The 13,818-nt window shown below is 44.2% G+C and overlaps 1 protein-coding gene across 1 annotated transcript; it reads right to left on the bottom strand.

Annotated features, from left to right (window-relative positions):
• Nucleotides 1–7,352: 7,352 nt before the first annotated feature.
• On the bottom strand, nucleotides 7,353–11,923 carry CALM1 (calmodulin 1). The gene is made up of 5 exons (XM_004391287.3): nucleotides 11,689–11,923; nucleotides 10,524–10,667; nucleotides 8,496–8,602; nucleotides 7,958–8,093; nucleotides 7,353–7,784 (listed from the first exon to the last, which is right to left on the bottom strand). Exons 2-5 carry the CDS (start codon nucleotides 10,591–10,593, stop codon nucleotides 7,756–7,758), a joined length of 342 nt encoding a protein of 113 aa, XP_004391344.2. The 5' UTR covers nucleotides 10,594–10,667; nucleotides 11,689–11,923; the 3' UTR covers nucleotides 7,353–7,755.
• Nucleotides 11,924–13,818: the final 1,895 nt, after the last annotated feature.

Below are 13,818 nucleotides of genomic sequence, written 5' to 3'. Positions count from 1 at the left end.
CCTAACATTTTTTTCATCAGTGTTGCCTGCGGTTTGCTGGATAATCTTTTCAAACAACCAACTTTTTATATTTGTTGATCTTCTTTATTGTATTTTGTTTTCTATTTTGTTAATTTCCATAGCTATCTTTAATGCTTCCCTTCTATTTTCTTTGGACTTAGTCTTTTCTTTTTGTAACTTAAGTTGGACGGTTAGTGTATTTATTTTCAGCCTTTCTGTTTCCCATTATAAGCATTTTAAGGCTATAAATGTCTAAATACTACTTAAGCTGTATTCCATAGTTTTGAAACGTAGAATTTTTGTTTCTATTCCGGTCTAAACACTTTCTATTTTCATTATGATTTCTTCTCAGGCCCATGTTTTATTAGAAGAGCATGTTGCTTGGCAGTTGTATTTAATAATCTTGTTTCTACCAAAAGCAGGCAAAAGCTCCTCAAAAGGTAGAGACCGTGCTTTCCAATATTTTGAAATCTTCTAATTCAGAGCTCTGAATATTGTGGGTATCAAACCTGAGAACAAATAATCTCACACTGTCTTTCCTTTAATTAGTTGGCCCTCCCAGCAGGAAACAAACAGCAAAAAAAGTACGTTCTGTATTCCTTCCTTGTTACAGGTGGCATCATGGATGGGAAGGCCGGGCAGTTACTTGCAAGGCTGAGTTACAGGGATTTGCCCAGTTTGAACAGCTGCATCCATACCCTGAGCTCCCTTCCAGAGCCCATCAAAGAGGAACACGCCACTAAGACTTAGCCAACCATTGGGTCATCCCCCACTTCTGGGTTTTGGGGAGGCAACAAAGGCTAAGGTGTCTCTGAGAAACTTTGACCTTGAGTTGGAATTAGGTCTTGTGACCTGGGGTATTGTATCACATCTTCCTGTTGAAGCTCCAGACTTTGGAAGAGAGGAGGTGAGATGTGACCAGATGTCTTCACTTCCTATGGTGTTGGAAGTGTTTGAAACAGATCCAGCCATATTAGAAGAGGGGCTCCTGGCTGGGGGCTGAGAGCATCTCAAGAACTACTCAGGGCTCCCAGAAGAGAAGCAGCAGGAAGACACAGATCATGGGATGTTAACAGAGAATGAAGAGAGAGCCTAACTGCTGACCTGTCTTGCATTTGGTCAGGTGCCTCTATTAAGGGGACTGACCTGCTAACAAGAATAGGACTCATCATTCTACAGAGGATAAGAAGCCTGTTAAGTGCACAAAGATGCTGCAGATGCCTCCCATGCAGTGTGCCAAGGGGGAGCACAAGGAGAAGCTCCCAGACCTGGCATGATTGAGGGCCCAGCAGCCCTGCCCATGAGTTCTAGGGGGCAGTTGCCATTATGATTTCCAGAGGGATGAGGAGTAGATGCTTAAACAGGTCTGTGTGCTAACAAAGAAAGGAAATGGTGACCCCTAAGAACGAACATGAGTTGGATCAAAGCAATAGAAATAACTTCAAGCTAGCTTCTTTTCCTTCTGTGGTACTAGAATTCATATTGCATGGAAAAAGAGGAGAATGTGTTTAAGCACCTTCCATGAGCTTGCCACTATGCTAGAGGGTTTCCGTCATCTCCTTTACTCTCACAACCACCTTGTGAGGGAGGCGCTTTCCCGTTTCACAGATGAAGACACTCAAGCAGAGAGTCGTCACTTGCCAAAAGTCACACCACTTGGGAAGCTGGGATTTGAACGCAGATCTGTTTAAATACAGAACTTGGATAAATTTTACTATGTTTTGTTGGTTCCTATAACAAGTGGTTAAAAAGGGGGAGGAGGGGTTCTTGCTATTTCTTCTCAAAGTATGGCTATATGGTTAACAAGGCGGGGGTGGAGGGGGGGCAAATGTTAAACTTGAAAAAGACTTAAGGGGGGCGTGTGAAAGTGTTTTCATACACGCAGGGTCTGCCTTGTGGACACAGGACCAGATGTCTAGTGTTAGCTCCACAGAGCTGAACTAGAACCAATGGGTGAAAGCTGAAAGGAGGCAGATTTCAACCTGTAAAGAAGGTTTTTACAGAATTGTTCAAAATGGAATGTGCCAAATGGCCATTATTAGGGGATTGGTTAACTAAATTATGCCATATTAATACGGTCCGCTCCAAAAAACTGCATTCAAGAATTTAAATATATGGAGAAATACTCACAGTATGAAACGTGATAAAAAGGAGAAAAAATATGGCATACATGATTCCATTTGTATGATGTGTCCAGAATAGGCAGATCCACAGATAGAAAGTAGATTTATGGTTGTCGGAGGCTGCAGAGATCGGGAAATGGGGATGTCTGCTAATGGGTACAGGGTTTTTTTGGGGGGTGTTGAAAATGTTCTCGAATTAGATAGTGGTGATAGTGGTGCAGCCACTGAATTGTACACTTTAAAATGGTGAATTTTATGGTATTTGAATTATATCTCAAGAAAAAAGAGTATAGAGTAAAAAGATTGTGTGTATATACACACACATATAGATACACGTATTTAAAAAAAAATTGTTGTCCAGTCGATTCCGACTCACAGCAACCCTATAGGACAGAGTAGAACTGCCCCATAGGGTTTCCAGGGAGTGCCTGGTAGATTCAAACTGTGGATCCTTTGGTTAGCAGCCAGAGGCAGTTACCCACTAGGCCACCAGGGTTTCCACTCCAAAAGGTTGCTGACACACAGACAAAGCAGAAAATATTCTTATAAAAGAAACTACCACTTTTTTAAAAAAACAACCTAAATTCAGGGATTGTCAACAAGACGGGAAAGCTGGCCAGCTCATCAGGGACTCTCAATCAGCTGGAGACACATGGCTGAGGGTGGGGGGGGAATGAGCTAACTCCTCCCACTCCTTGACAGACGAGAGAACACCAAGCTATTAAAAAAAAAACAAAACTGTAAGCTTGACTTCCTTCTAAGGCGTCCTGAGTCACTGGGTGCTCCAGCCCCCAGTGCCTGAGGAAGTTCAGCTCAAATCGGAAATGTGTGTGCGCGCATGCGCGTTTATTTCCGAAGCAGAGCTGCTGAAAAACCAGACGATGTTGTCACTTGGACTGAATCCCTCCCAGGCCCATTCCTATTTCCATCCTGGGATGAGGGTGGAAGTCACTTAATCATCTGTTTCTCTGACCCACGTTCCAGTATTACATCAGTCTTAACAGCAAGCTTAACCTCCACTCCACACCCAATATAGAGCTGCTGATACCTTAACTCCATTTGTCATCTCAAAGCACAGAGCACCCCTATGCTGTTTTGCCTCCCACTCTTTGCACTGCAATTTCCATCAATTTAAACAGAGTGATGCCAATCCAGCTTGCTCGGAATCCTGGGAAACCACAGGTAGAAGCTATTTTGTCTTATTTTACTGAGGAAATTGAGGCCCAGAGAGGGTAAGGAACCCACCAAGGCTATAGAGAGGCAGAACGAAAACCGGAAGCCAGGCCTAAGGTCTCAGAGGACTCTGTCCTTATGGTGGTGCCCACCTCCTTGTACTACAGTCCCAACTCCTGATACAGTAGGAGCTTTTTTAATAACCCCCAGAGATGCATCTCCAGGCATCTGGTCACAGTAGGCACTTAACCCTGTGATCATTCCCCTTCTTTTCAGCTTCTGTGCAGAGTGGGAAAGCAAATAGGTGGGGCAGTCTGGAAAAGATCCTTCTGGAAACAGGTGGCAGCAAGGAAGTGGCATTTCCTGCCAGAGGCCCTCATCTAGGAACTGGGTCTGGGGCCGGGCTGGTTAAGGGGAAGGTTTCAACTCCAAGGCCCTGAATAGATGTTGCCTCTCAACCCGTTTTCCTCAGCCGACTGGCTCTTGACATGGCAAGGGGATGTTCTCATGTAATTTAAAATGACCATCTTATTTAAAAAGTGTTATTTATTCCCACAACTCCTAGAGAGATTTGCATTAACAGAGGTCAGTGAGAAATGAATCCTTTTACGGTGTAAACTTTCTGCATAAAGCAAGCATGGATACATTAATAGCTCAAGAGATTGGGTTGAAATGTCAGCTATTAACACCATGATTCGGAACTGACTTGACGGCAATGGTTTGGGTTTTTTGTTTTGGGTTTATTAACACTCCTAACTGCTTACAACTAAGGTTGTCATGATGTGTCTGTGGTACTTCTGGCCTCTCCCTCTCACCTCTACACTACAGTCCAGGTAGAATTACATCCGAGGGCAGGTCCATCTTGTTCAGAGAGCAAAGGGGATGGAGAGCTAAGCAAGCTAAAAACCTACACAGTTCGCAGTTAGAGATGAAAGGCTGCAGAAATGTTTATTGAATACAGTGCCAGGTTTATAAATAAAACTTATTTACAATTTCCATAGAGTTGGTCCCCCATCAGAGAGGTGGTTAAATCTCCAAACAGTTCATCTCAAAATTTACAGAAACGTTCAAGTACATCTCCTTGTCAAATAGCCATGGTGAAGGGCAAGTTCCGTAACAAAAGAACGGCCACCATCTTCGCTACAGAGGAGTTTAATGAACAGTATCATCGATTTGGAGAAAGAACACACGCTCCACCCATGCCACTACCTTTCTTACTCCAAGGGCTACAGACAGCAAAGAATCTCTGTCTCCTACAACTTCAAGGGATAAAAAATAGAAACTGCCAGCTGAAAGGAGAGATTAAGACACATCAGTGGAATCTAGTCACTGCCAAAAGGGTAAATGTACTTAGAATATACAATCAATAATTCAAATATTTAAAGTAATTGAATGAAGAGTGGTTGTGACCAAATTTACATTCTGTGGTTAGGATGACGTTCCCGATATGCCGAAGGGTTAAGAATACACTTATTCCTCTGACGTGGACGCCGTAGCGCGAGGCCGACTGGACAGCCGTTCGTTACAATATTGGTACAAGTACAATCAGACATGCATTTATAAAGAGAATATAAAAATATGTACAAGAGCAAATTTTCAATGTGTTTAAGTTGCCAAAAGACACCAATTAGAAGTGTGCAAAAATTCGTTTTGTCAAAAAAAAATCAGAAAAAAAGGATTCCTTGGCAACAGGGCGTTGAAAGCCCATCTGAAATATCAAGATACATTTGCCTTGTCCAACGCCCACCCCAAACAGACGGAGAACAGAACTACGGAAGCATTTGCCAAGTACTCAGCGGGTTTTTTATGGGAAGTCTCAGGCTGAAGCGGGATGTCAGTTAACCTAGTCACTTTATATATATAAATATATGTATATATTTATAGAGCAGTTGGAAGTAGGGGCAAGAGTTTACAGGAGGGTAAGGAAGGCGCCAACCAATGTTAAGAGTACTGCCCCAACATCCAGCTATTTCCTCAAAAACCAATGGAGACTGCAAACACCCAACCCCAGGGCTGGCTGTCCCCCCAAATGCCAGGGGGAAAGGCTACCAGGGACTCCACCTCACCTCTGCAATGAACTGCAGCTCAGAGTTCCCTGGAGAAAGGTTTCTGGTTCCCAAACAGAATCCTGGCCATACAAGAATCTGGTTTCAAAGGTAGTCCTTAGGACAGGCTGTTGGACCATAAAATGGGGCCCCCACCCAGCTTCTAGAAAGAGCCTTGGTCAGAGTTAAGTTTTTTAAAGCAATCAATCCACCCCCCTCTTTAAAATTACTGAGAGGTCACTGAGCACAGGCCTAAACCTTGACACTGGATCAACAGCCCCCTACGAGAAACATCCAGGTCATGAACTCATTCAAACGCCTCCTGCGGACATCCTTGGAGCCCTCAGTCCTTCTATCTCACCAAAGGAAAGAGGAACACCAACGCAGTCTTAGGTGTTCCTTCAGATTCGGGGAAATATGAAGGCCAACCCTTGGTTCCCAGGATCAACCTCTCCCGACACCCGCCCAATCCAAGGACGAGTAGCAGAAGCAGATGGGCGGTGTCCCCTCTCCACTGCTCTGACCCACCCCTCTGGCAGAAAATCTAACGAAACTACAAAAAGCCAGAAAGACAGGGAGTAGGAGAGGGAGGAGCCAGGGGGCTCGATAAATCAGCTCTGAATGCACCCAGCTGGCTGCCAAGAGCTTCTCACTGCCTCCAAGCAGCCTGCCACCGTTCCCTGGCAAATTAAAACCACCCACACATACACACACAACCCAAATCTCCTTGCTAATAAGATACAACCAGTTAACAATCAGAAAAATGCACAGTCGGCCTTCTTTTCAAAAAAAAAAGCAACGTCTTTAAGGGGGCTTTTTCAATAGGCCAATCCCACTGCAAAGACCAGTACCGGGCATCTCTTAGTTTGGGTTTACAGGTTTATAATCAGACACAAAATTCACTCTGGGCTGCAATTCTTTCAAGCTGAGGACTAGCATTAGTTTACTTGAGAAAAACAAGCAAAGTCAACTCAGAAAAAAAAAGTTAAAGTATAATCATAAATTAAAAGCCATGGATCAAAAAGCGACTGACTGGTAGTGTCTTTCAGGCATGAAGAGACTGGTTGAGAAAAGTGACTACTGCTTCTACCACACACAGCAAGAACTGAATTACAGATGCACTAAATCATGTCTCTTGCACAGATGGTCTCAAGTAGTTACATGAAACAAGTAATCAGCAGCACGACTGAGAACCCCTAAAAATACACGCTTGAGAGAAAGCGTGTTTTTGTTTTCCCCCATCATAAGAGCTCTACTGCCTGAATAGGTCATTAGAAGTTACTATTATTTGCCACCCGACCCCAGTGAAAATGGAACTGGACCTACATGTCCGTAAATTGGATAAAGCAATCAGCATCTGCTTGGTTTTAGGCAAGGTCTTGGGCCCTTTGGTTGGTTCCTTTGGAGGGAGGGGAGCCCAATGCTGGGCGGTGGGCATTTAACTACACACTGGCCTCCCCCTTCCAACTGCCTTGTCCCCGTTTAGATCTCAGCTTTACAAAGCATTTAACACGACTTTAAGTTAATGGTCTTTTATTTGGAAAAAAAAAAAAAGACTAGCATTTACAACTCGGAATGGACGTAAATTGTAATTTCTTGAACAGCAATGTTGATGGTTGTGCTGAAGTCCACAGCCACAGCCTACTCTGCCGGCTCCAAGTCACAGTTCAGAAGGTTTTTAAAACAGAGAGTCCAAAGATGCTCCCTTGGGATCTTTTTTAAAAATTTGTGTAGACGGTGACAGACCGACACCCGTGTCACTCTAGCACAAGCAGACAGTAAACCAGCACACACAGGCAGGCATGCCACCAGGGTGTGTCACCGTCACCATAGGCCAGAGCACATGGAGTACACGAGGACCATTCTACCAGTGGGGCTACGTCTCACCAGCTTATCCCTCACCCATTTCTCTGCACATCATCCTGAGGTAAACCAATTTAAAATGTGTTTGTTTTCGGTCAACCAGCTATGACAATTTATACTAACAAACTGAACTAGAACCCATTGGAAAAGGTTTTGAATTTTTTTCGTTGTTCGTTTTTAATACAAATGCCTGACTGTGCTCAATCATCAAGCTGCATGCATGAAAAACTGGCCAGCCCAAACAGTGTATTAATCATTAGCAAATGGAAATTTAAGGAGTCCACTAAGTGCTTCCTTATCATTAAGGAATAGTACAAGTATTTATATTGTAAAACTGAGGTGTAGCTCGATCTTTAGGGGACACGACCACCAACCAATACATGCAGTTTTTTTTTTTGTGTGTGTGGACAGAAGATACTTTTGACATTCAGTTTTGCTATACAGAAACAGAATGAATAAATGAACTTTTTTTTTTTTTTTTTTGCAAGAGGTAAGTAAAAGATTCAATTTGATTCTTCTAGAGGAGGGGGAAAGGAGTTGAAAGTACGTCTTCATTTTGCAGTCATCATCTGTACGAATTCTGAAAAGACAAATAATCATATGTTTGGTTATCTTCAAAAGCAGCTTGAATGAACAAAACAGCTCTGCTCTGCAAAAAATATCATCAGGGAAAGTCTAGTGATGCGGTTTGCTTGTTTCTAGAGCCTGAAGGTAAGTCTCCTAAAAACTCAGCTCAAGAATGTAGCGTTTTACCTTCATAGTTGACTTGCCCATCGCCATCAATGTCTGCTTCTCTGATCATTTCATCTACTTCTTCATCTGTTAGTTTTTCTCCTAAGTTTGTCATGACGTGACGTAGTTCTGCTGCACTGATGTAACCATTGCCATCCTGTGAACAATCAGCAATTCCTCGGTTACTGAGAGTGGTTCAGTGCCAGCAAGTAGGTCTTTTACTTAATTACACCTGCTCAAGTAACTGCCAATTCTGCTCACGCCCCCAATTCTCTCATCTCCAGTTCCCTCCTCTGCCTACTAAACACATGTAGGCAGCTAACATAGAAAACGTGCAGGATACTCAAAAGCCAACAGAAATACTGACAATCAAGAGACATGGTTCAAAATTTCTCTACTGCTAAAGTTACCGACATTACGTCAGGATATCTGAAGGCGAGATTTCAGAAACTCAGGCAGTTAGGGTACATGTTCTGCCTATAACAGACTGTTAGAGCTTTTAGCACTGATAGTCAAAACAGCCGTGCTTACGTACTGTCTAACACAGATGCAGGATTACCTTGTCAAAGACTCGGAATGCCTCGCGGATTTCTTCTTCGCTGTCTGTGTCTTTCATTTTTCTAGCCATCATAGTCAAAAATTCTGGGAAGTCAATGGTGCCATTACCTCAAATTAAAAAATAAAAAGCTCATGTAAAATAAGCACTCTAGGAATGCTACTTTGAGTAAGAATTTTAGCACCGTGTGGGATGGTGAGCACTTCTTGGAGAAACTGGCAATTTGACAGTCCAAGAGAAAAGGCGTGCACAGCACTGCAGGCTGGACCTTTCCAGACAGAGTGAAGCACTGGTGGGCGCCCTCGCCTAAGTTAGAGCGCTCCCTTGGGTCTTACTCTGCTGTGGCTAATGAGGCTAACAGCCTAGAGGGCCTACAATTGGGCCGCAAGTTTACAAAACTGTTTCGGGGAGAAAAGAACTACAAGAGGGGAAAGTTGATTTTGTTATGCCATGGACCATAAAGTCTTCGAAACTTCTCCGGGGGGCATTTCTCAGTCACATTACAGTAAGTCACGTAATTGTTTTCTCCCCCAACTCGGTTCCTTTATTCTCCATTAAGGCCACGTGTTTTCACAGCGCAGACCACTAACACTCAGAAAAACTGTGTCAGAAGAACCTTCTACAGCCAGTATTCCATACAACTCCTTCTCTACAATCAAGAGTTAGAGGAAAATCTTAAAAAGATGAACCACTAGATCAACAGGGTAGCCTGAATTACATGGAAACAGAATAAGAAGAAACAAAGCCTTAGGTTAAATTACTCGTTTTCACCAGTACCTTAAAATTAGAACAACTTAGAGGCCCCCTCAAGTCCTTGTGGCCTCCAAAATGTTAAAGCATGATTACTACTAATGCAAGACAAAATAAATTACCTGAAGTGCTATCTTCAGCGATGCCCTTAGCTCCTAGTTTATCTATTCATTACATACACTGGATTCTGCAGCCTGGCACAACTCCCATTTGGTTCTACACAACCTGAGGGCCTGACACACCTCTCTAGTCTAGTCTATGCCAGTTTCCCAGGGTTTACATAAAACAGGAGGGGCAACCCATGTTCCCAGATCATGGATCACCTTAGCACTCAAACTAGAGAGAACTAGTCTCTTTTTCCAAAATAATATTAAGAATTAAAGAATGAAAATCTTTAGAAATAGCTCAAATGGGCTGAAACCTTTGCCAAAGAGCTTAATCAAAACCTTTGGGCTTCTGAATGTATGTGACCAGACAAATATATTTCTACTAAATCATCTTACGGCGTCACATATTCTTAAATGGCTACCATCAAGTCGGTTATCTAAAAAGTCAAGTCTAGATCCACAATGCTTAAGTTTTTTTAGCTTACCTTTTAAAAATTATGTTTTATAATGTTACATCTTATAATAGTACGTATATGATTTACAGATACACATGTGGTACTCAAAAACTGTTTACTGAAGGAAGTGAGCAAAAGGTCTGCCAAACGGGTGACTGATGCTATGGGGGGCTACTGCATGCTTATTCTGGCTCTGCACACCTTCCCCTTCTGCTCAGTGCTCTACGTCTATTCTCTACAGTCATCACACACACCAACTCCAAGCCTCGCATAAGCCTCAAAACAGCTTTGATAATACATCTGCAACTCACGCTGTACTCAGCTCTGTTACCTTCTAAGAGTGCTCTTCACCCACTTCACCTGGGATTTTTCCTCCTAAGAGACAATAAGCTTTTTAAAAAGTAGGTCCATGGCTACTTATTTTTACTTCCCCCAGAGGGCTCAGTGCAGACTCATGGGCCAGTTGATAAAGACTGAGCTGCACGTCACGGCAAGTAGAAAAGCACAATACGTGATCCAATCCAGGAAACGTTCTGGACAGTGAGCTGAGTGAAGGGCAGGCCCATAATCTTCTATTTTAATTGTCAATAGCCATAAGGCAACCACAGAAAAGATCTTTGCACGTTTGCTTTGCTCTAGGGACCTGAAAAACAATCCTGTAACACGTCTGAACTCGAATTACACAACACTGGCTCACATTCATAATTCTAAAGCCTTACCATCAGCATCCACTTCGTTGATCATATCCTGCAATTCAGCTTCTGTTGGGTTCTGACCCAGTGACCTCATGACAGTTCCAAGTTCCTTTGTTGTGATGGTGCCGTCACCATCTTTGTCGAATAGGGAGAAAGCTTCCTTGAATTCTGAAAACAAAAGTTTACCCTTTAAGATGAATGCCTTCACCCAGCACAGTCACAATATACGCTTCCCATGGGCTTGGCAAAGCAAGCTGTCCAAGCTGGGCAAATTATCAGAAACTGCTTGGTCTTTACAGCTACTGAAACAAAGAGCACCGGAGTCCTGTCAGACTGGCCTTCATAAAACAGCCCATAAAGCAAACACTATTCTTCATGACCAATTCCATAAAACCACTGGAAACCCGGGTGGCGTAGTGGTTAAGAGCTACGGCTGCTAACCAAAAGGTTGGAGTTTGAATCCACCAGGTGCTCCTTGGCAGCTCTATGGGGCAGTTCTACTCTGTCCTATAGGGTCCCATTTTTAAAAAAGGCTAATAAGCTCAAACATGATTAAATTAGTCCTAAGTCCAATCACACATGAAGACTGGTCCACATGTTCCCTAAAAGTCCTTTCCTGTTAAACTTCTGCAGCCATAAGAACTCACTGTTTCCTAGCAACATGAAAAGGTTACTCAAAATGTGCATTCCAGGTAACCTGCGTGTTCTCTCAACACAGTGTTAGAATATTTTAGAAGTATTTCTGGTTTCACAAAGAGAAACTTTCTCAAAACAAGCATTCCAAAGAACATTAAAAGTTAAAATCTAAACTAATGTAACCCCCTTCCCAGTTTTTACAATGGTCGTTTAACACTCATTCTCACCCATTTCCCTTAATTTTAGGATAGGAAGGACAACTTTTCATGGTGGGTTACTAAAAAAGCATAGCATAAGAATTTTACAGTAAATTTTCCAGTAAACAGGCACAAAGCTGTAATGAGTGGATATTCTTAGTTCCACTTCCTTCCACATTATTATCTCTAAAAGATTGGGAAAGAAGAGTAACCCCTGACCTGAATTATTTTACTGTTTTCATTTGAATAAATTCTTAGAAATTTACTCAGACTGGGGGTGGGGAGGTGGGATTCACCAAAACTAAGTCAGCACCTACTTCTGGCCTTCTGGGCACTCCCTGGAGTCACCTACTTACCAGCAATCTGTTCTTCGGTCAGCTGATCAGCCTACACGGAGAAAGAAAAGATTGCAATTCAGTCCCCGACAGTATGGTTCACACCAACATTGTTTTTCCAATTGTACTTTTAATACTGCACACTTTCAAAAATCAATATTTAAAAAAAAAATTAATCTTTGAAACCTTTAGCTTCGTCATTTACTGAAAGCAATTAGAATAAAGAAAACCGTTTACTGCTACTTCAGAAACAAAGGAGGTGGCAGCATCTGCTGCTTCAGGTTTTCTTTTCTGAGCCTACAGCTTACAGAGCGCGCTCAAGTCCAACTAGGAGGGGTCAGTCCATAATTTGAAAAATGGCACCTCTAGTGGCAAAAGGCCCCACGTGGCACTGGCTGCAGAGGCAGGCTCTGAGAAAGAGCGCCACCTCCTGCATGACAAACGCCGCCGCAGTCCCTGCTTGCATTCAAGAAGGGACCCAGCCTCATGCTGCCACCACCGCAGCCAGCCACCAGGATTGGCCAACACGATCTCGTCCAGGGTCAGCCTTTCAGCGCACCTTGCGCATTGCTGCCTGCGCTCCAGATCTCCAAACTGGCGTTATGTAATGGTATTGGGTTGGATTAACAGGCTTTTAGATCCATTTTATGAGATACAATTAAGTGGAAAAAATAAATACATAGCAATGGGTTACTCCACCAACTTCATTTCCATGTAATAAATACTTTCCAATCATTTGAATTAGGCAGTTATTTGTGAAAAGCCTACCATTTACAGTGGCTAATGGCCTTAGTCAAATTACCCTATGATTCAGAACCCAGACTAGAAGTCTTAAAACTAACCTGTAACAAAAATGCAAAAACTAAGCATACAAAACGATTGCACAATTACTGAGACTATGCCCCTCTCTTTTCTGGAGGGGAGAAACTACCTACTTGCTGGAGACTGCTGACCCTCCCCACCTTAAGGATGACACAAGTAAGAGCTGCTCAGAATAAACACTCTGCTGGAGCTGGTTAATAGCCACGAAGGGTAATTCTCATTTGCAGTTACTTGGTCTCTGCAACAATGAACCTGTGCCTTCAGCGAGCGGAATCTGAGATCTCAAGAAGAGTTAGTATTTTGGTTTTAGTGAAGGACGCCTAATGAAGTCGCTTACAAACTCAGTCCTAACACAGAGCTGATGACACTACGTTCATTCTAACTCTTAAAACGGAAACTTTCACAAAAGGAATCGATGCTCCAGCATATCGATTTTGGGGGAAAAAACTTTTTTCAAATTAAGGCTGGGTCTTCCTTCCTTCCTTTCTACCCCAATCACCTCAAGTTGGTTTTCTTTAAATCATATGGAGAAGACACAATGATTTATGTAACGCCAGGGAGACGTCTGTCTTGTACAACAGGAAACGCTGCCACACCTCGCAAAAAAACTGTCACCTTACTGGGTAGAACAGTCCCACATCAGCAGCCGCCTTCCTCGACGACGACCCCCCAAATCGTCCTGACTTCGAAGGCAAAGGTGCTCCCTAACTCGGCCGGGAGCCATTGTCCCAACTCGCAAAACCAAAAAAAAGCTGCTGGTGATGTCAGCCGTGCCGGCGAGGAAGAAAGGGGGCTGTGGAAAACACACCCCGCGAGGCGCACGGCCGCATCTGGCCATCTAAAAGCCACAGAGAAAGCGGAAACCGTGGAGGATCTCTCTCTGTGGACTGGGAAGTGGCGCGGAGTGTGGGGGAAAGGCCGGGCACGGGCAGGGCAGGGGTGCATGCTCCGAGGGCAGGGGGTGTGGGAGGCGCCGCCCCTCCTCGACCAGCGGTACCTCTCACTCGCACCCCGGGGAACGAGGCGCGCGTGGGGCCAAGAGCGCCCCCCACCTCCCACCCGCTACTGCTCCCCCGCCGCGCCGCCTCCTCCCGGAGCAGAAACTTCGCGTCTCTAATGGAAACCTCGCCAAGCGCCAGCTCCCTCTTCCCCCGCCCCCCCCCGCCCCAATTAGCTCGAGCCGGGCGCCTCCCGCGGGAGGGCCTCCTGTGCTCCGCGGCTCGCGCGCCTGCACTGCTGCATCTGGTGGGGGGCTGCAAAACGGGGAGACCGGAGCCTGGAAACGCCGCGGAGCCCCGCCCGGGCGCAGGACCGCCGGCCGGCGCTTCC

The sequence above is a fragment of the Trichechus manatus genome, unplaced genomic scaffold, assembly GCF_000243295.1.
Source record: "Trichechus manatus latirostris isolate Lorelei unplaced genomic scaffold, TriManLat1.0 scaffold00045, whole genome shotgun sequence".
Lineage (NCBI taxonomy): Eukaryota > Metazoa > Chordata > Mammalia > Sirenia > Trichechidae > Trichechus > Trichechus manatus.
Note: the sequence above shows the minus strand (reverse complement) of the source record. Positions and strands in the feature narration are given on the sequence as shown.